At 40.3% G+C, this 21,941-nt stretch overlaps 1 protein-coding gene across 11 annotated transcripts; it reads left to right on the top strand.

Annotated features, from left to right (window-relative positions):
* Positions 1-172: 172 nt before the first annotated feature.
* Positions 173-21,844, top strand: LOC135111393 (uncharacterized). 11 transcript variants are annotated; one of them, XM_064024633.1, is made up of 15 exons: positions 173-249; positions 2,065-2,184; positions 2,636-2,845; positions 3,106-3,263; positions 4,065-4,143; positions 7,159-7,421; positions 8,026-8,172; positions 8,584-8,724; positions 8,981-9,141; positions 9,395-9,433; positions 9,611-9,720; positions 10,985-11,082; positions 11,315-11,491; positions 12,151-12,333; positions 15,925-21,844. In XM_064024633.1, exons 1-15 carry the CDS (start codon positions 201-203, stop codon positions 16,036-16,038), a joined length of 2,049 nt encoding a protein of 682 aa, XP_063880703.1. In that variant the 5' UTR covers positions 173-200; the 3' UTR covers positions 16,039-21,844. The 11 variants fall into 11 exon arrangements, with proteins under 11 accessions (XP_063880703.1, XP_063880696.1, XP_063880697.1 ...); XM_064024626.1 differs by having other exon boundaries at positions 2,561-2,830; XM_064024627.1 differs by having other exon boundaries at positions 2,561-2,845; positions 7,177-7,421.
* Positions 21,845-21,941: the final 97 nt, after the last annotated feature.

The raw sequence follows: 21,941 nt of genomic DNA, 5'->3' as shown, positions 1-21,941 counted from the left end.
GGAAAGTGAGGAGAGAGGTGAATGAATGAACCAAAGAAGATATGAACGATAAAAACACCAAGGAACAGAGATTACAAGGCAGACCACAATGGAGGAGGCTTATATACACCAATGTCTCCATATACTAGGAGCTGGAAAAGCCGAGACCACAGGAAAACTTAAAATTGGCGGGCTGGCATGCTTTACCTTGCCGCCGAGAGATGGCCTTTCCTAGTAAACTAAACTTGAAAATGGCGTCCATGAGCAGTGGTAAGTATTGTCTTCGTTAATCCCTCATCATTTACAGGAACACACGCGGCAAGGTGGTAACTGTCTAATAGCTATCATGTGGTGAGAGATGAGTGGCGTGGCGGGAGTGAAATGCAGTGAGAAAGCGCGGTGACGAGGTGGGCAGAGTGGAGCCGCCTAGAGGGGGGAGGTGGGAGCACTCTAGCCACCTTTGTCACATCCTCCACACTCAACGCGGGTAAAATTGGACATAACAAGGTGTCTAATGTGGTGAGGGGGCCTGAATCACCCAGGAAAGCAGAACTATTTGTATGTTGGTAAGTGCCTTTGGGGAAATATTGGCTTTCCTTGTTGTGATCGACGGGTCGGGACTTGCTTCCTTCCAAGACGCTGAGATTGAAGGGACGAGGAACAGCCTCCCGCTCCTCAGGTACAGGTATGAGCGCGCTGCTGCATAGGATAGGGGAGCAGTACAAGCTGATTCGTGTTGCGTGAATGCTGTGGTGACTGGTGTGGTGAAGGAAGGTTACTGAGAATTGTGACGCTGTTTGTTTTGGTCCGTTTCGGTGGGCACAGGTGCATCCTGGGACAACCTCTCTCATCCTGTCCTCGTGCCTCACCCTTTTTCATCACTGTCAGCACTCCGGCTGGGTATTATTGAGGTAACCTTAGTCCACTAATTTCGAGACTAACTATTTATTTCTGGCCAAAATAAGGCAGGCCACGTGAGTTGGGCACCCTGGGATCGGCTTCCCTCACCCGGCACACGTTATTCACCCAAGCGTGTACTTTTAGCTCTCATTCTGGGGATTATTGAAATAATCTTAACCATTGATTTCGAGACTTGACATTCTTTTTTCGGGGCAAAAATATTATGGCTATCAACTTCTGATCTATACAATGAAGGGATCAGCAGCTTGATTAATTAATTACATTGTTCTAAACCTAACCTAAGCTGGCCCTTGGATGGAAATGCTAATGTAACAACGAAAATAGGTAAAAATTTACAATAACTATGTGTCACATAACTCCTCCCCTTTCCCCTAACAAGCTTGGGGGACCTGTGGGGAATCTTTTTTTTTTGGGGGGGGGGATGGACACAGAAATGTAATGTAACCAGAGGGCTGTGCCTCCCCAGAAAAAAAGTCAAAGGTTGAGATGCAGTGTTTTGAAAACAGGTAATTTCTAGTCTTAACAAATTTTACTTAACCTAACCTAATTTAACCATGTGGAACTTGCCCCCCTAGACCCTGCCTTAAGGACACTAGCCTAACCTCTGGATACACCATTAAGGATACTAACCTAACCTAATCTTACCTAGCTTGACTGGCGACAGAACACAATGCCAAGAAGGTGTATAAAACAGAAAATAATCTCGGATTGGGCTCAATCTAATAATATATTGTATTATCATCTACTGTTTTTATGCTTCCTGACTTTTACAGTACTGCATGAATTCAACCATCCAATAGAAAACTGGAAATATCTCAAAAGTTAAATTTTTGTTACTAATAGTGATTTTAGTGTTAATTTTTAGCATATTGGAATTCTGAATATAGCCCAAGATAGAGGATTAGAAATTTAATATTTTGACAGGTTTAATATTTGTTTTTGGTAAATTCCAACTTCCTGCTTAGATGGGATAAGGTCAGTGACCTGGCAGTAACCTGGGATTGAATTATTTTTTTTCTTCTAAGTACCAATATATAATTTTTTTAACCTTATAAAATGGGTATGTCTAATGGAGATGTGCATCTAGTCCATCAGCAGATGTGGTGATATACTTAAAGAGAAAATGTATAATGTTTGTGATGACATTGATGTGGTGTGTTTCAGGGATGGCAAATGGAACCAAGAAGCCCGGCTACATCAGCAGCTTCATGTCCTTCTTGGAGTCACAGGACATTGATGACCCTGATGAACCGAATGCCTTGGCAGACACTAACAGTGCCTCAGGTGGGACCCTTGGTCCTCGTTTGTTGTGCTAAGCCCACACAGGGGAGGTCTTCATTGTGTGGAGAACTTTCTCTTTTATTTCTTTGATTTATTTTCATATCTTTTTTATTTCTTAATTAATTTATTTTCATAGTGCTATTTTTGTAATCTAAAACCACGTTGGCCACATTATTTTATTTTATTTTATTTTATTTATTTTTTATTTTTTTGTGATTTTGTGAACTTAGGACAGCCTGAGTAAGTTGGTACAGAAGGTCTGTGATTTAGGATTTGACTGCATGTTTCTACAGAGGCCCAGAGGCAGAGGAAAGGTATTGAAGATGTTGAACTTGTACACCTCTTATAAAGTCCCTGTTGTTTCCTTTATTGTTATCAGACGAGGAGGAGGAGGAAGGAGTAAATGTTGACAACATCAAGAAAGAAGACTCTCCAGTAACCTTTGATCCACCAGAGGATGAGGGACTTGCCGACAAGGAAATTAAGGTAGAAATGGAGGAAATAGCCTCTGCTGACTACATCCCAGGGGAGGTCCAGGCCACTGATGGGGAGAACACCAACAGCTCTGAGGCAACTAGCACAAGTGAGGGTGGCGAGACTTCCAAGGCTGGCCGGCGCAATGTAGCAAGGAGAGGACGACCCAAGAAAGGTGCAGCACAAAGTGGTATGTTGGGTTGTGGAACATTGATGCTCAGATGTTTTACTTGGACTTCGAGATTTTCTCATTTTGTCTGCTTGCAAAAGTGTCATGTTTCAAGTCATTCATTTTAAGGATTGGAATGATTTCAAAACTGCATACTCATCAGTGAACATATTTCTTCAATCAGGACACACACACACACACACACACACACACACACACACACACACACACATTCTGGTAATATTCTCAAGTAATCACGCAAAGCTTCCCTGATCTGGCAGAGGCAAGACCCCAGAGGGAGAACCTGCGGAGAACATCTCGGGCAGTGAAGCGGTACGGCAACACTGAGGTGGAGTCTGACAGCCTGGCAGACTCAGACCCAGACTTTCACCTCAGTGATTCAGATGATGACCCAGACTTCAACCCAATAGACAAAAAGGTGAGGCAGCTAAAAATCAGGTGATGCTGAACTATTGGTATCATTAGCTGTTGTGTGATGCCTTCATCTCCCCTTGTGACCTCATACATGAGATTATTTAGGCAATATTTACAGATAAATTGGCCATCTGGGTAAGATATGCACACAAAGATATATATATATATATATATATATATATATATATATATATATATATATATATATATATATATATATACACCAGGCCAGCAATTCCACATAGGCTGGCCTAGACAAAGCAAGCACACACACACACACACACACACACACACACACACACACACACACACACACACACACACACACACACACACACACACACACACACTACTATACACCAAGAGTTAAGGCATAGCACAGGTGGCCACATTCTTCCACTGCAAGGCCTGACAACATACACTGGCTTATCTCTTCCAAAACACAAAATTAAGAAATCAGTGAATTTCAGTAAACATTAATGGCATGAAATCACAAGGTTTCAGGGCTTTGTGTAGTGTGTATTGTAGTGTAATGTGTAGTGTGTGTGACAGTTAGAGATGTTTGGAAGTGGAGAACTTAATTGAATTTCTCTGCATTGGAATAGGTGCCTTCCATATGTGGTACTGTCATACTTAGCATGAGACATCCTCCAATTTTGGATGATCCTTTTTGACTTTTTTGGAACTAGATCCTCAGTGTGCCTTTCTTTTTTATGCTCTTTTTGTTGCCCTTGGCTTGTGCCCTTCTTACATTAAAAAAGCATGATTACCACTGCAGAATCCTCACGTGCACTTTCTTGTTCAGACGAATGCGGCCAGTGATGACGAAGAGGAGAGGCCGAGGCGAGGGAAGGGGAGAGGCAGGGGAGGCACAACACACAGAGGTGAGTCATCAGCTCTGCATCTTATCTTGGTTGGGATCACAGGCCTTATATCTGAATATAAGTGTATAAGGTAACAGTTCTATTTAAATTTAAAGCATGTGAGACCTTCTAGCAGGGATTGTATTTCATTATCTCATATCAGCATTGTTTTTGTTCATTTTGAGCTTCCCATATGAGAAAGAACATTCCTGCAGTCTAACATATAGACAAGCTGCTGTTAATGCACAATGTTCTAATACAAAATATGTTATAATGCAGGGGGTAGGTTTGCCTCCAAGTCATACTGTAACACAAGAAATTCAAAACCTTAAGTGGGGACAGGCTGCAACAAGCTGCAGAGAAGTCCATAATGTGGGATAGGATAACTCTAATATTGGGAAGGGAGTGAGTGTTGTTGCCCCTGCCACCCCAGTCATTCCAGTTTAGTAACTGACTTGCCAATGGTGCAGTTCTCTTGTGCAACCTTCAGCAGTGATACTGATACTGCTTACACCATTAGAAAAGTACTGTTTATCATTTAGCGATGAAGGCCATAGCTTTACGTCCAGGTAACATAGTGAGAGTGTGAACACCAACTGGGGAAGATACAAGCTTGATGAACTGAAATATAGGTTTTGTGAAGTGGTATAAATCATGCATGTCTTCAGCTATGTATAAACAATGGTGTGGCATGTTTTTTTTAATGATTGATCTAATCATGGGTATAAGATAGGCATACTAGGTGGTATGAGGTGGTATCAACAGTGTGTTCAGCTGTGTGTAAGCAATGTTTTTTTTTTTTTTTTTTTTTTTTTTTTTTTTTTTTTTTTTTACTGTACTAGTAAACCAAGGTGAGTATATTGGCATTTAATGGTGTCTACAAGTATGTAAAGTTAATGAGAAAATTATATCCACATACCAGAGCGGCCTACATGCTCATACACACCCTGGTGGAAAGGATAATCTCGTGGACCACCCCACTACACCTGAGGAGCTTAGGCATAGCACAGCTGGCCTCATACTCCCACAGCAAGGCCCAACGTCATACACTGGTTTATCTCTGCCCCTTTGTAATGAGACTGTTCCCTACACTGCACCTACTCCAGTCCTGAGACCACAGAAGATGCATGATTCACAGGCAACTGTGAACGATGCTTGAAGGAAGGTGGCTCCCTCCTTTGTCATGCCTCAGTCTGCCAGACAGATGAAAGCAGAGGAAGTGTTGGCATTAGCAGAGGTGGAAGAAGAGGTGACAATGGAGTTTATCATGGCTGAGGTAGAAGCACATGGTGTGAAGTATGAGAAGATGGCTGAAAACAGTGTTAGACTGAAGGAACAGGAAGCAAAGAAAAATCACTAAAGGAAACTCAGTCACATATTTGGTTATCTGGACATGCTCAAAGGGGCACTGGAAGAAGTTGAGTGGAATGATAAAAAAACTGTTAAATGTGCAGAAGCAACTAGAACAAGTGATGGTACCTTACACGGAATCCCACAAAAAGGTTCAGAATGAGGCAACACAAGCCCTTGTCATGGTATGTATCAATGCAGGTCAGCAGAATGATGTGGAGGGTAAAGCAGACGACGCAGAAATTATGAGAGTGCTGGAGGAAGCAGATGACAGTACAGCCTCTGTGTGTCTGCTGTGGACTTTGAAGGCTTTGAGAAGGAGGTTGCTAATCTGGAGGAAGAAACAACCCAGAAATTGTAAGAATGGTGGAGGAAGGTGATGATAGTCTTTTTGGTGTCTGCTGTGGATTTTGAAGGCTTTGAGATGGAGGTTGCTGTTCTGGAGACAGTACAAAAGTCTCCCACAAGCTGTCACAAGCCATATCTTGGCCTAGCCATTTCACTTTAGAAAGCCATTACTACCTACATGTGAGATCTATTTATTTATATACCAGACCAGTAATCCCGCATGGGATGACCTGGACAAAGCACCACACACTCATATACATATCATCCATACTCTGAGCCCCATTGGCCCCTTGTGGATAGGGATAGTCTCATGGACAACCCTACTGCACATGAGAAGCTTAGGCATAGCACAGCTGGTCACGTATATCCATAGCAAGACCTGACAGCATACCCTGGTTTATTCCTGCCACTTTATAATGAGACCAACATGTGAAATACTCTAATAGATTTCTATTTCATATTTTATTAATTTTGATGTTCCATGAACTCTTAGGTATTTGTTATCTTTAGATATAGGTATGTTGTTGGTAGGCTGGAAATATTGTTTGAATTCTAAGGGGACCTGTTCCAGTCAGGTCAGGACCATAACACTTTTTTGCCATTATTTTCATTATAACTAATGCAAATAGCATCAAATACTGGTCATTAGTTGAACCTAACCCCATGCTAGCAGCCACTGGACTATTTACAACATGTCCTGTCTGGGCAGCTAACAAAATGTCTTGCAGTGAATTAAATTTCTTTTATGGTGAATAAATCTTGCCGGAATTACTGGCTCCTAAGTCAGTGTCCCTGTGATGCAGGATTGTTCACTCACTGGTTCAGTGTTTGGTGACGCAAGGGAAGACTGTGCATGTTGACTTGTCTGTTGTCGCCTCATGGAACTTGAAATCTTAGAGCTCGATTTGTATTTCATGATTGAATTATAGTTAATATTAGTACTTTGAAATATCTATTTCAGCTTAATGTATATATTCAGTCTCAAAATTAGTGTTGAACATTCAAATAAATAATTACTCTATTTTGTTGGAAAATATTATTGTTTGGCATGTATTGTGCATGGTGCTACTTTGATCTTTTTAATAGTTTTAAGTTAGATCATATTTATTTATATCATGGTGTCAGCAGTTACTTACATCATATCCTTGTTTTGCCAATGTGAGGAAGGCCAAGGCTGTTTGTTTATCCTTATGTGGTGTTGATTTAAATAATGTTTTTGTAGACTGTGAAAGGTTGTTGCTAGTTATTTTGCCTTTGTTCTCTGCTGTGACACTAACCATTCCTAGCCACATCTTCCACTGCCTCATAGTGACTGATCCATCCTGCCTTAACTTTAAGGCGTTTTCTCTTCTCAAGGCCGGGGTCGAGGGATCAAACGAACACTTGATAAAGAAAATACTGCATCTGCAAGCAAATCTCCCACCACCACTTCCACCACCACCACCACCATCACCACCACCACCACCACCACCACCACTGGCAGTCCCCCTAAGAGAAGAGGCCGGCCCCCATCATACCAGCCTGTCAAGATCCTGCCCAAATCAACCACTGAAGGAAATGGCAGGACAGAGAGTGGTGGGCAGGACAATGTAGTGATCATGGTAAGTGTCCACTGATTCATGAGGAGGCAATGGACAGAAATCTTTAATTTAATCATAGAATGAAGATAGTGGAGATATGGAATGGCAAATAGTAATAATTTCCATCATGTTTGCTTTTTTGTGTTTGTTTTGCAAAGAAATACCTTTGGAGTCTAATAGTACAAGGCCTTCCTCAGTCAGAACAACTCTGGATTAAAGTTATCCTCAGAATACGGAGAGTTGTGAGTACATTATGGCGAAAGTTGGCAGTGCAGTGCATCAATAACGCATGTTTTGTCTGCTGGTATGTTCTTGATGCTCATGAAGTAACCATCTGATCAGAGGAATATCAATACACAAACATCATAGCAATTCATGTCTACAAGTGAGAGACTTAAGCAGATTCCAGGCAGCCAAATGTGACATGACAAGACAGCAACTTGGAAAAATGGGGAAGGAAATTCTTTGAGAATGTAAATAACATAAGCCTTCAATTAGGATCAGTCCATTACCAGCAAATAATCCACTGGTGTCAGATGGGAACAGTTCTTTACCAGCAAATAATCCTCTGGTGTCAGATAGGAGAAGTCCATTGCCAGCAAATAATCCACTGGTGTATTTGCAGATGAATGAAAGGAGAGGCCCTGCACAGCTAAGTTCAGCATACAATTACGCTGGAGGCCAAGTACAGCGGCAGCCCCAGAACATCATGGTGCCTGAGGGACCCGAGCTAACGGCGGAGCAGCTTGAAATGGTAGAGTCCCAGTTCAAGGTTAGTGTCTTGGATGGAAACCTCAAGAACAGGTTTCAGCTTGTGGCCATGAAAAGAGGAACTTCAGTACAATCCATTCATTTCTTGAACCATGTTTGAGGATTTTTAATGGTCTTGAAATATTTGGATCTAGCTCTTGTCACTGAGTCACTTCAAACCATCCTCTCAGTATGCCATTGCACCTCAGCGTACCTCTTGGCACCACCAGACCAATACACTGAACTTGAATCTTTAATGAAATTGTAGTTTTAAGTAAAGTCTTGAATTGCATCTCCCAGTTTTCTGTTCCCAGATTTTTTGTCAGAAGGGGAAATAGTGAATTATTTGCAAATCCTTTTGAAAGCAATAGTATGACAAAAGAACATGTTGGTATGATTGGAAACTATTAGTAATTAACATCTCCTGTGACAGAGTGGTGACTTTGTGATGGCCAAGAAGGACATGGAGATGATGGAGAACCCACCCATATGGAGGATTGATGGCAAGTCTCTCCTGCAGAAGTTCCAAGCATTTGAGAAAGATGGAAAGATCCTCTACAGGAACATATCAACTGTAAGTAGTTTACTGGACCAAGTTGGATACAGTGTTTCATTGTGAGTTCTTTGGTTGTGTTGTTTGACTGATGTGAGCTGGATCATTTGTGCTTTTGAAGACTGAAAATCCATCCACTCCTTCACATAACTGGTCCCTAACTACATTTCATCTCATTATTGTTAAATTGACAAATTTAATGATCTGGGTAGGATAAGCTTTAAAATTTCAGATCACATGGCAAGTTTTCTCACACTGTCTGTTTTACATGCTGCAGTACTCTGGATGGACGTCACAAGCCAAGGCTCTCTACCTGGGGGTCAATGTGACCTTCGTGTTCCAGTCGCGGTATGACACTGTGGTGCAGATGTTGGGTTTCAAGCCTGAGGGGGAGGAGGAGGAGGAGTCAGAGAGCTCCAAGGATGATACCAGCAAACAGTAAGTTTATCTTTCATGCCTTCTGCTTTGTATTATGCTTTTTTTCTATTTATTTATTTTTAAATGCCATATATATTATACTGAAAATTAAGACAAGATTAATTTGAAAAGTGAATCATTGAGGTACCAGTGATAATATAATTTTAGAAGTGCAGTAGGATACCATTTGTAACAGCTACCATGTACTGTGTGTTATAAACTAAGTGAAGGCATTGAGATTCCATCCAGTGAGTGATGTGTGTATCTATTTCAGAACCTGGTCAAACATGAAGACTCAGCAGATGGACATTGAGTAAGTTTGTCATGTTTTCTCAAGTCCTGAAATGAAGTAGTTCTCAGTGAAATTATGTATAATACTGGATGCATAAGAATGAATGGTAGATGAATAGGTGGGAGTGGTATTGGTGCTTTTTACATATTTCTGATATTGGTAATTAAGTGGATAACTTTTGTCCTTGATTTGGCCCAGAATCTCAGAGGAGCTGCGTTCACACATGACAAGCTTTGAGATTTACCTGCAGACGCTAATCTCTCAGGCCCTGGATAACAATTTCCTTGTGGAAATCTACGAAGAGAATGGTAAGATGCCCTCACATTGGTTTGTTGATGTAGGTATTTAACACCGATGGAACTCTTATCTCTTTTTCATATATTTTGCTTTGTACTATTCCTTTATTCAATAGTTTCGTTTCACAGATGGCTTGTTTTCACTCGTTCAGACTAAAAAAATGGTAAGGAAATCTGTTTAGTAGAAAAGAATTGTAGATGTTATTAAAAACATGAATGAATTACTTTGGATCTATCACTTACATATACACTCTGCTGCAATTTTTCTTTCTTCAGTTTTTTTTTTTTTTTACTGTAATAAATTATTTATTTATTTATTTATTTATTTATTTATTTATTTATTTATTTATTTATTTTGTGTGTGTGTGTGTGTGTGTGTGTGTGTGTGTGTGTGTGTGTGTGTGTGTGTGTGTGTGTGTGTGTGTAAGGGAGCCACTGACCAAAGGCAAGAAAATTTTTGAAGAAAAGAGGCCCACTTGAGTGCCAGCTCCTAAAGAGATGCCAAAGAGAAAAAATCAAATAATGGAGGATAAGTCTTGAAACCTCCCTCTTGAAAGAGTTCAAGTGAAATGCAAAGGCAGGCAGAGAATTCCAGTTTACAAGAGAAAGGGACAGATGATTGAGAATACTGGTTAACTCTTGTATTAGAGAAATGGTCAGAATAGAGGTGAGAAAAAGTAGAAAGTCTTGTGTAGCGAGGCTGTAAGAGGAGGGAGACATGCAGTTGGCAAGATCAAAAGAGCAGTTAGTGTGAAAGTAGCAGTACAAGATGGCAAGAGATGCAGCATTGCAGTAATGAGAGAGAGGCTGAAGACAGTCAGTCAGAGGAGAGGAATTGTTAAGACAAAATGCTGATACATGATCTTTAAATATTCATGTAGGTGCTTGATTGGTCTTGTTTAGTCTCATTGAGTCTCCAAACTCCTCAGTTCATCAAACTCTCTATGAGATTTTATGGCACTAATCAGTCCTCAAACATTATGGTACAGAATAATGTAAATGCTACTTTAATAGCACTATGCTAAAGAAGACCACCTAAAGCTGTTATTACTGGCAGCTGACCTTCCCAGCCTGGGTGACACTGCCTGGTCATGGGATGCCCCATACTGGAGGTGATTGCAGACTGATGTGGAGGTTTACAGGGATCCCAAACACTGATTGATTTCATTTGACCTTTAATCAACCCACTATCTTTGTCTGATCACCATCACCTTCCATCTCCCAGTGATTTATGATAGCTTTTGCCTCTTTTGATTAGTAATGATTTCTCTTCCAGATGAATACTTTGTGGAAAGAGTAAAGGTGATTGATGAACTAGCAGAACAGAGAAAAAAGAAGATCCTTGAGATTGTTGAGTGGAGCTCTCAATTTAAGGTAAATATCTCTAACAGCTATGTACTATCTTATATAACAATTTTACATATTTTACACATGTATCTTCATCTTTCATCTGCTTTGCTGCTGATCCTCCTTCATTTCTTTCCCTCCCATTCTTGTAAGATGAGCAAACTGCATAAGATTACTACATATTTATGTGTACATAAGTAGAAGTGAATGGATAAATTGTACTTTTACTCTAACCCATTTTAAAATCCTCTAACTTCAGGAATCATTAGACACATGGCCATGTGTCAATGTGATGATCAGGGCCACTAAGACCGTTGAGATGTGTACAGCATGCTCAAAGAACCCATCTCTCAAGCTCCTCCAAATGTATGGGCAGCCATACAGTCAGCAAACACTACGCTACAGGGAGGCGTTGCCCTCAGAGAGTGACATCAAGGTGAGCCACCCTGTCAAGATTGTACCTCCATCAACTCTTGTGGAGAATAGTTTGTTTGATGGACTAATTCATAGTGGTTCAATCATGCCAGTTGGATTATCAGACTCTCTCTCTCTCTCTCTCTCTCTCTCTCTCTCTCTCTCTCTCTCTCTCTCTCTCTCTCTCTCTCTCTCTCTCTCTCTCTCTCTCTCTCTCTCTCCTCTCTCTCCAGTGCCTTATTAATGGATGTGAAAAAAGTATGATGGATTGTACTCTTTTGATGTATTTAGTGTTGATGTTGACATGATACTTTGCCCAATTGTTTCCTCTACAGGTATGACTCTTTCCAAGCTCCTTTTGAAGCCCTGAAAACACCCTCTTCCTCCAGTTTAGTAGCTTGCACTGAACCAAAATACTATCCTGTCTACACCTTTGTGATACATCTGTGCCACATACATTGGTGTTGCAGCCTTCAGGACAAACACCTTTGTCTCTTGCATACAACTTTATTCCTTGCTGCATACTTGTCCAGCTTTTGTCTCTCATGTCTGTTATGGGTATGGGGAGTCCATTACTTGGCTGGTAAGGGAGTCATAGTGATCTATTTTTTTTAATCAATTACCAACTTCCTAATTTTGGGAAACTGAATTGTTGTCATTGAAAACTCAAATTATTTTCAGAACTTTGATGTATGTGACAGCTGCTCCAACATCTCCCAGCTGTACAACAAGGTGGCACACCAGAAATATGATTACTATTCTCAGTGTAAATCCAAGGTGACCAACATGAGAGTGGCTGACTCCAAGAAGGCCACCACAGCCATTCTACAAGACCTGCTTGCTAATGACCACTGGATCACCAAGGTGAGGCACCTCACTGTTGTCATTGGCTCTTATATCCACATTATCTATTTATGTAATTTAATCTGTCTATCTGTTTATATTTATCTGTCTGTTATGTGAGTGTGTGTGTGTGTGTGTGTATATATATATATATATATATATATATATATATATATATATATATATATATATATATATATATATATATATATATATATTGTTATGACCACAAATCCCAGCCCTTCCTACAGCTGCCTCAGTTGGACTAGCTTCCCCCAAGTCACTCCCTACATGACTGGGTACAGGGCTTTAGATGGGTTACAAGGTCCTCTTTAGACTCTTGCACCCTTTACCAGACGGTCATAACACCCAGTTATATACATGAGGTCGTCAGTCTGTTTCTTCCACCCACAGACAAAGAAATATTACAACCACAGCTAACTCCAACAGCTGGGAAAGAATCACCAGCCACATTCTAGGGAGAGAGTTTCAATAAACAACAAACACATATAAAGATTATAACTACCGCCCTCACAAACAAGACAAAATCCTCCCACTTCCGTAGAACACTATCTCCCTCTGCTGTGCAATATTATATCCAACTTCCCAGAAGACAAACTCTGCCCCCTTTCAGGAATGACAGCCCGGGGAAGAAAGGTAATCTACTGCAAGGCAGTGTACACTAATTCTCTGCATCTAAAGGCATTGAGAATGCCCCAGATTGCAGTAGCATTTAATGAACAAAATATACACTGACAAATTGCCCACATAACAAACAGGAGTGTAATTCACCTCTCACTGTAACACCAAGTGCTTGCATCACCACGAGATAAGGAGTCACGTCTTAATATATGTTGAGTGCCTTACAAGAACGCACTCATAGGCAAGCTGATGGAGATCCCTAACCCTGCATATATAATAAGCACGGGCATACTGCACTAAATTAATCAAATACCCCCTTTAAGGCAACTGGCCTATCTAGCTGTATCCAGCCCAAATTCCTCTGAAAACGCTGCTTACCATGGCACGTCCGTCTCGTCCAAGCTACCGACTGTGACTGCCCGTGGGAATGCATTGCACACTGAGCCCTCAGTGATCACAAGAGTATGACCTACGCAGGAGGGGAGGAGGGGGGGATTGGGGGTGCACCCGATGCTGCCCTCCGTCTCCTGCACTCACACTCAGTGGCTGCTAACTCGGTACACTAGAACACTTTTCTTCTGAAAATTCTGGTGACTAAACTATGGGACCTGATTGAATACTGATTATGCTATTGTCAAGAGCAACCCTTCTACTATAAACTATGTGAGGCTCAACATGATGAAACAAAGGGAAAGTGCTGAAATTAGATAGGGAAGGAGACTGGGTGGAGGGTATTAAACTTTTAATGTACGAGTAATTGTGAGAATGGGGCAAAGACTCATCACTCACTTGGCATTCATACCCTTTTGCTCTCTCTCTCTCTCTCTCCTCTCTCTCTCTCTCTCTCTCTCTCTCTCTCTCTCTCTCTCTCTCTCTCTCTCTCTCTCTCTCCTCTCTCTCTCTCTCTCTCTCTCTCTCTCTCTCTCTCTCTCTCTCTCTCTCTCTCTCTCTCTCTCTCTCTCACCTTCATCTTCCTTCTCATCCTTCTTTCTTCTTCACTTCTTACTCTCCCCCTACTTATGCCCTACATAACAATATATATTAGCCTGGTCCACAAATACATGTTTATTTTAAAAGTTTCAAGGAAGTGCACTCCACAAGGTTATTTCTATTTCACTATATATATGCTTATATTGTGTGCCAAAATTTGGACAATTTTATGCATATATGGATGTGCAAACATTATCTTTGGTTTCTCTGCTTGGCTGCTGGCATCCTCAGCACTGCGTACATGAAGTGCACAAGAATGGTATAATTTTCTTATGGCTTAGTGTATGAATAGAGTAAGTAGATATTGAGTGAAGAAATGCCTCATACATGACTTTTTTTTTTTTTTATGTAGGAAGGACACTGGCCAAGGGCAACAAAAATCTAATAAAAAAAATATGCCCACTGAAATGCCAGTCCCATAAAAGGGTCAAAGCAGTGGTCAAAAATTGATGAATAAGTGTCTTGAAACCTCCCTCTTGAAGGAATTCAAGTCATAGGAAGGTGGAAATACAGAAGCAGGCAGGGAGTTCCAGAGTTTACCAGAGAAAGGGATGAATGATTGAGAATACTGGTTAACTCTTGCATTAGAGAGGTGGACAGAATAGGGGTGAGAGAAAGAAGAAAGTCTTGTGCAGCAAGGCCGCGGAAGGAGGGGAGGCATGCAGTTAGCAAGATCAGAAGAGCAGTTAGCATGAAAAAAGCGGTAGAAGACAGCTAGATATGCAACATTGCGGCGGTGAGAGAGAGGCTGAAGACAGTCAGTTAGAGGAGAGGAGTTGATGAGACGAAAAGCTTTTGATTCCACCCTGTCTAGAAGAGCAGTATGAGTGGAACCTCCCCAGACATGTGAAGCATACTCCATACATGGACGGATAAGGCCCTTGTACAGAGTTAGCAGCTGGTGGGGGGTGAGAAAAACTGGCGGAGATGTCTCAGAACACCTAACTTCATAGAAGCTGTTTTAGCTAGAGATGAGATGTGAAGTTTCCAGTTCAGATTATAAGTAAAGGACAGACCAAGGATGTTCAGTGTAGAAGAGGGGAACAGTTGAGTGTCATTGAAGAAGAGGGGATAATTGTCTGGAAGTTTGTGTCGAGTTGATAGATGGAGGAATTGAGTTTTTGAGGCATTGAACAATACCAAGTTTGCTCTGCCCCAATCAGAAATTTTAGAAAGATCAGAAGTCAAGTGTTTTGTGGCTTCCCTGCGTGATATGTTTACCTCCTGAAGGGTTGGATGTCTATGAAAAAGACGTGGAAAAGTGCAGGGTGCTATCATCAGCGTAGGAGTGGATAGGACAAGAAGTTTGGTTTAGAAGATAATTAATGAATAATAAGAAGAGAGTGGGTGACAGGACAGAACCCTGAGGAACACCACTGTTAATAGATTTAGGAGAAGAACAGTGACCGTCTACCACAGCAGCAATAGAACGGTCAGAAAGGAAACTTGAGATGAAGTTACAGAGAGAAGGATAGAAACCGTAGGAGGGTAGTTTGGAAATCAAAGCTTTGTGTGTGCCAGACTCTATCAAAAGCTTTTAATATGTCCAAGGCAACAGCAAAAGTTTCACCAAAAATCTCTAAAAGAGGATGACCAAGACTCAGTAAAGAAAGCCAGATCACCAGTAGAGTGGCCTTGACGGAATCCGACCTGGGGACATTTATGGTCCCCTCCCCAGATGGGGACTCCGAGGCTGGTGTAGGAGTTGCCATGATGATTTTAAAATTTTTGAGTGAAGGGTGTGTGTGTTTTTAGGTCCTTGTAGTTTTGTGTGGAGGAAGAGAGTTGTCTTTAGAGGGCAGGCTGTGACTGCCCCCTTGTGTTGTGAGACACAAAGGGAAACGTTCAGTGAGGTCACAGCTGGGTTTAATGATAAGTTCACAGCACCCCCTGAACAGTGCTTTAGACCTCACTGGGAGTAATTGTCGTTTCGGCAGGTGTCTACTGCCTCCTGACTTGCCTTTCCTTCTCTCCCCTCAGCTGTTCCGGTCAATGTGTACAACGTGGATCAAGGTAGACAGGCTCCACCAAGATGAGGTTGAACGCTTGAAAAAAAGTGAACAAACTGTAAGTGCCACTGCCACTGCTACGTGATAAGTGGCAGGAGTGGCAGGAAAGTGCACACAGGACAAAGCATTGCCCATAGCAGGGGTAGGGCACCTCACAGGAACTGGTGTGTAACTGTACTCCTGGTCCCCCACAAGGAAAGACCCGCCAGTGAAGTGACAAGTGACACACCTCATCTGTGGGACTCGCAGTGAAAACAGTTCCATGAGTGGTATAAGTAAGCCTTTAAATTGTTTGAAATCATAAAACTGGAATGTGAGTGAATTGGTTTCAATTTGCACAGTTGCAGTGTTATGAAAGGTGGGATGCAGCAAATAAGAAAGTGAGGCATCACAGTATATATGCCTTGGTCATGGGAAATCTTGAGAAGTACTGAAAATTGTGGTTGTGGTGGAAGTGTTTGTTCAAGTATTGCCACACAGCATTAGGTGGTGCCACACAAGTGCAGTGATGGTGGAGGAGGAAGGTAAACCTAAAATTGTTAATTGTCACATACATTTATTATAATGTAGCAGTCACTGAAGAATTCATCAGCATACATGAGAGTCACTTGCTTGTCTCAGTATGACCTCCTTATGAAGATACAGAGACAGTCTCTCAAATCCAGTATCCGCCTCACAAAGAAACTGAAATTCTTTTTGTTTCTGATGGTTCCAGCCTTCACACAGTACAATAAATATCATGATACTATGTTATATGGGTTACAGAAAATATTTGATACATTAAATTAGTGTGTAGAATATTGTGGCATAGAAGATAAGCATGATATCCAACCCTCAACATTTTGCTTCCTTCTTGATTAAGGTTTTCTTTTGGCGTGTGACTGGTTAGGTGTATTTCATTTCCTGATTGTTTATGATTGACATCTTGTTTCTTGTAAGCTGTGGAGCTGGTGAGTGTGACAGGACACCTTTCCCTTGCGAGGCAGATGCAGAACTTGAAGGAAAGGTACTTATTCCAATTTGTTGTCTCTCCATTGCCTAATCAATCAGTGATTGTTGTAAGGAATATTTACTATAGGTTTATCAGTAATGTGAGCTTCATTATTATTATTCACAAGCCTGAGCTTCATTAGAGCCAGCTTGTGCTTTTGTTTTGAAATCCATGACTGCAACTGAAGTTTGCCTCCAGCAAACTCTAGGGGATCACTTCACCAGCAAAGCAGACTCCTAGTACCTATGTGTCACGTCAATAAAGGTGGTGTCTTGTGCTGTGCGTCTCCCATCTTCATGATAAGTGATACACACGATGCTTCTCTTGTGGATGTACTAAAGGTTGGGAGGAAGTGCTCTATAGTGCAGAACTACTCATCAACTGAATCTTGCAAAACCTGTCATTGGGAATCTTTGTTTCTCTCATTATCTACCAAAGCAGATGTTCTTAAATAATGTGTCCTATTTTGATTAATTTTCAGTTTGGTGCATTGTGCTCAGAATTCTTGGTTGTGTTTTTCTCTCTCTCTCTCTCTCTCTCTCTCTCTCTCTCTCTCTCTCTCTCTCTCTCTCTCTCTCTCTCTCTCTCTCTCTCTCTCTCTCTCTCTCTCTCTCTCTCTCTCCTCTCTCTCTCTCTCTCTCTCTCTCTCTCTCTCTCTCTCTCTCTTTCTCGTGTGTGTGTGTGTGTGTGTGTGTGTGTGTGTGTGTGTGTGTGTGTGTGTGTTAACTTGTGCTAAAGTCAGCTGGTGACACTTGTGAGTGCTGGTGAGGTCACTCAGGTCTGGCAGTCCAGCTTGAGATGGATGCACAACAAAAACACATTTTCATAAATCCTGACCAATTTGTAGAAGTTGACCAAAAAAAATGTGTCTCTGCTGCTGTCTCTGGCTCAGAATTTGTCATTCATTGTTCTTGTTGTTCTTGATTTTCATCACTTCATTCATAGATTCATGGCATATACATAATAGAAGTTATTTTTATACATAAAAAGTAAGGCAGTTTGGCATAGTATTATTGATGTTTTTTAAAAAATTCACTATTCATTATTTAGGAAAGTAATGGAAGACTATGGAAGAGTAGTGCTTGAGAGATGAACTTTAGGAACCTCTACTGGATCACATTGAGGAAGTGTGAGTGACAGGTTGAAAGACAACAGTCAGTGAGAGCCTAGGACTTAAATCATGAAATGTTTGAACAGGGGAAGCCTAATGCTGAAATTATATGGCACTTTGAAAAGAAGAGAAAAAGTGAAATAATGAGAAAATATAAATTTTGTTAGATGATGTGAAAAGATTTAATACATCATTACCATTTGTGAGGCCAGAGGTTGAAGAATATATTTAGGAAAGCAGTATTGACATGGAGAAGCAAAGGTGGAGATTTTCTTGTGGTGGGAATTAATGAAGGGCATGAAATCAAGGTAATAGATGGCATTTGTAAAGAAAGTCATTCCATTCAATAAAACATTTCTCATGTGAACGTTGCAACAAGTGTGGGAGGGTAGTGAAAGGAAACCAGGTTAAGAAACTAATCCAGTGGTCTCATGCGTGCCACACCTCTCCGGGTTCATGATTCACTAATTATGTGTGCTTCAATAGGCATTATGCATCTGTCATGCCAGTATGCCCCTGGGCTGTGCCTTTCTTGCTTTGGAGGTACACATTTTGTGACCAGTGTAGTCTGTTACCTTCCTTTGATGCATTTCGTGCAGCACTGATGCATAGAGGCTGCTAGTGCGCTTTACAGGTGCGTCAAAGATGAATGCTTCCAGATAGCACTTGCTTCAATGATTGTGCAACAAATATTAGAGTAGCTGATTTCTATCTATCTTATCTTCCTAATGCCTTGCTCCCTTTGGGTGTGTCCCCACAGGGATGGCTGCTGCAAAAGAGCCCCTGCCTTTCTATCCAAAGACTTCTTGCTTGTTCAAATCCTACAAGTATCTCTCACATGTGTGCTATTTTACTGTATTCTTCCACTTTCCAAGTGGTCTTCCTTTCCTATTGAGATTAAGTTTTACTTTTAGACACTCATCACAATTTATTTATATTCATCAGTGGTTTAAAGTGAATTCTGCATAATTTGAATAGTATATTCCCATATGGAGTGATGTCATGCTTTTGCTTCTGTTCCATGAGCATGTATAAATCACTGATCTCCATTAGAATTTATAGACTACAATATCAAATTGATGAGCTGGTGAAACACACTTTGCCAGTATACAAGCAAGCTAAAATGTATATGTAAGCTAAGAATAAATTAAAAAGGACGATAACAGTACAAATTCCGTATTACATCAGTATAAACAAGTAACCAAGTGGTGGTAGTGGGAGGCGGAATGTGTCATGTGGAACACAAGCTGAGATAGGCTCCCATCACCCCCACCCAAAGAATCTGTGAGCTGAGCAGTCCTTGCTGGTGGAGTAGGACACACTCATCCTGGTCCACCAGCAGGAGGTTGTACTATGAGTGGCTTGCCAGCATCTTGACGCCCAAACTGCAGGTGTTTAATGGAGTTAAATTTTATGAACCTCGCACATTTATTTCATATCATTATATATCTACACAAATTTATGGGGATTCTATTTTTTATAATTTTATTTATTTATTTTTTTTTTTAACAAACTAATGAGGCTTTACTTTTTAATTGTATTCTTTGTGTAATTGCAATTTTCCTTATCAATTCACTCACAGAATTTAAACATGCTTAAAGAAAGAGGAGTGTACACTTTAACAAATTGCTCTTCATCTTCTCAGTGCACAATACCTCATTCCAGTTGCACAGGAATCCATGTTGGATCTTTCATATAAATTGGCATGCATATTCATAGTTGCAAGATCAATTATTGATAGGTTATTTTCTTCATCAGTTACTTTATATCTGATTGATTTCACATTGTTATTGAAATCAGTGTCTGTTGTTGTAGTGCTGTATATCTAACGCATCTGTGAAGTGATATTAAGACATGGAAGAAAAGAGAAAAAAGGAAGGTTATTGGTGTAAATGCCAGAACAAATACTTAATCATCTCAAAATATGTGAACTCAGTGATTTATCAGCTCCATTCCAGTTCTCTAAAAGAAAAGCAAGTGCAGAATTTAAGAGGCCTCTGTATTGTGTACTTACCAATTCACTGGCATTCGTTTCTTGGCTTGGGTTTCCTTCACAACATGCCAATGATGCATTTATTGGTGAAACTTTACAGCTCATGTTGGAATGGCAGCTGTCCATATTCTGCATTGACACTTCCAGTCACCATTGTCATCTGTAGGGCATTTCAGTACAAGGCCAGGGGATGCTATAGACCTCAAAAATTTATGACATGGAGGAAGAAACTCATTGTGTGAAGTGGGCCACACTGTCATTCAAGTATTGACAGCTAACACCATCACACAGTACATGTCATGCCTTAAATATGTGGGGCTGCTGGCGAATACTTGGGAGTGTTATGGACAAGGCTGTTCTGCTGCATCACAGGAGCACCATGTGGATAGTTTTATCATTTTCATGTAGACGTGATCACACATATGTTATTTCTTCAGTCATTGAATATCAGGACATTTATCTAATTCTCACTTTGCAGTATGACTGAGTGTGCAAGTGTTACTGGACACTGCACGTCAGGTGACAGGAAGTGGCTGGCTGAAGGGAGGTATGCAATATATGCATAGGGTCTCCTTGATAGTATTAATACATAGTGAATAGATGTTACAGCAGAGCCACAAGTGGTGGTAATAATGTTGAAACACTATCACCTACGTATTGATTAGGTTTAAGTATTAATCCCAAGCAATGTTTCTTTCATAATGTTTGATCATTCGGAAATAAATTTGAAGCACTTGTACATGAATTGCCTCTCCCAGGCACACAGTAACTGAGTGCATGAATTTCAGCCATTTGTCATATATTTTTACTAATCTGTTTTCCATATTAATGCAGTAGATAACTGTGTTGGGTTTTAGTCCAACATTAGTTTCCATTAAATTAAATTCTTTATTTTAAAGCATAAGTTCCAAAGTAATTCACTTCTTTGTAATCTCTCCTGAGTTCATACATAGTTTTGTTTGACCACATCTTCAGTCTCATGTTTTTTTTCCTTTATTTCATCCTACTGATTCATCCTTAGTGTCATATTCAGACCTTCTCAGGGTTGCTTGTTTTACCATTGAGCCACCAGAACTGTACATATTTAAGTGTTCCATATATGGACTCCTGTGGGGCTGTGGGACACCTCCAAGTGGAAAATATCTATTATGTAGGTTTTGTATTTTTTAATTCTATCATAAGACATGATTTTATTTTGTACTTATTTTGTATTCTTTCTAGCAAAAACTGATGTTAATATTAAACAACCTTCATCTGACCTAATACAGCAATTTCAAATCAAGTTATGTACAAGATTGCTACAGGCATCAGGTTTTTAGGAAGGTCTGGATTTGAGAGAGGAGTGCTGCTATTTACATTGTACAGAAGAGTGAAGTCATAACTAAAGTTTTACCATGGTATAAATCAAGATAATGTTACTGAATGTCAGCAGTATGGATTAAGCAAAGCAAAGATGTTATAATTATTGTTTCATACCAGGCCATGATTTATTTATTTTTTTTTTTTTTTATTTATTTTTCTTACTTCATATTCTATGTTTTCTGTTTTATTGATTTGATAAATCTGGAAATTAATGATTTCTCGCACTAAGAAAGTTAGCAGGCTGCTGCTGTCACTGTTCAGAACATGATGTCCTTAAAAGTTTTGATACTTAAATTATGAACTTGATTTACAGTTGTGTAGGGAAGTGAAAAGCCAAGAAGTATATTATAAAAATGTCTTATTTGACAATTTCCTACAAATTATTTACTTTATCAAGGTGCAAAATGCACACCAAAAAATAAAGTGTTTTTGTATTTGCATGTTTTAGTTTTTACAGAGAAGTTTTCACTAAGTATACCAAGCATTTCTAAGGTAAAGGTTTGACAAACAGGAACACATCCTTGTAATAAA

Source organism: Scylla paramamosain, chromosome 22, assembly GCF_035594125.1.
Source record: "Scylla paramamosain isolate STU-SP2022 chromosome 22, ASM3559412v1, whole genome shotgun sequence".
Classification (NCBI taxonomy): Eukaryota; Metazoa; Arthropoda; class Malacostraca; order Decapoda; family Portunidae; genus Scylla; species Scylla paramamosain.
The sequence above is the reverse complement of the archived record's forward strand: the minus strand, read 5'-3'. Positions and strand labels throughout refer to the sequence as shown.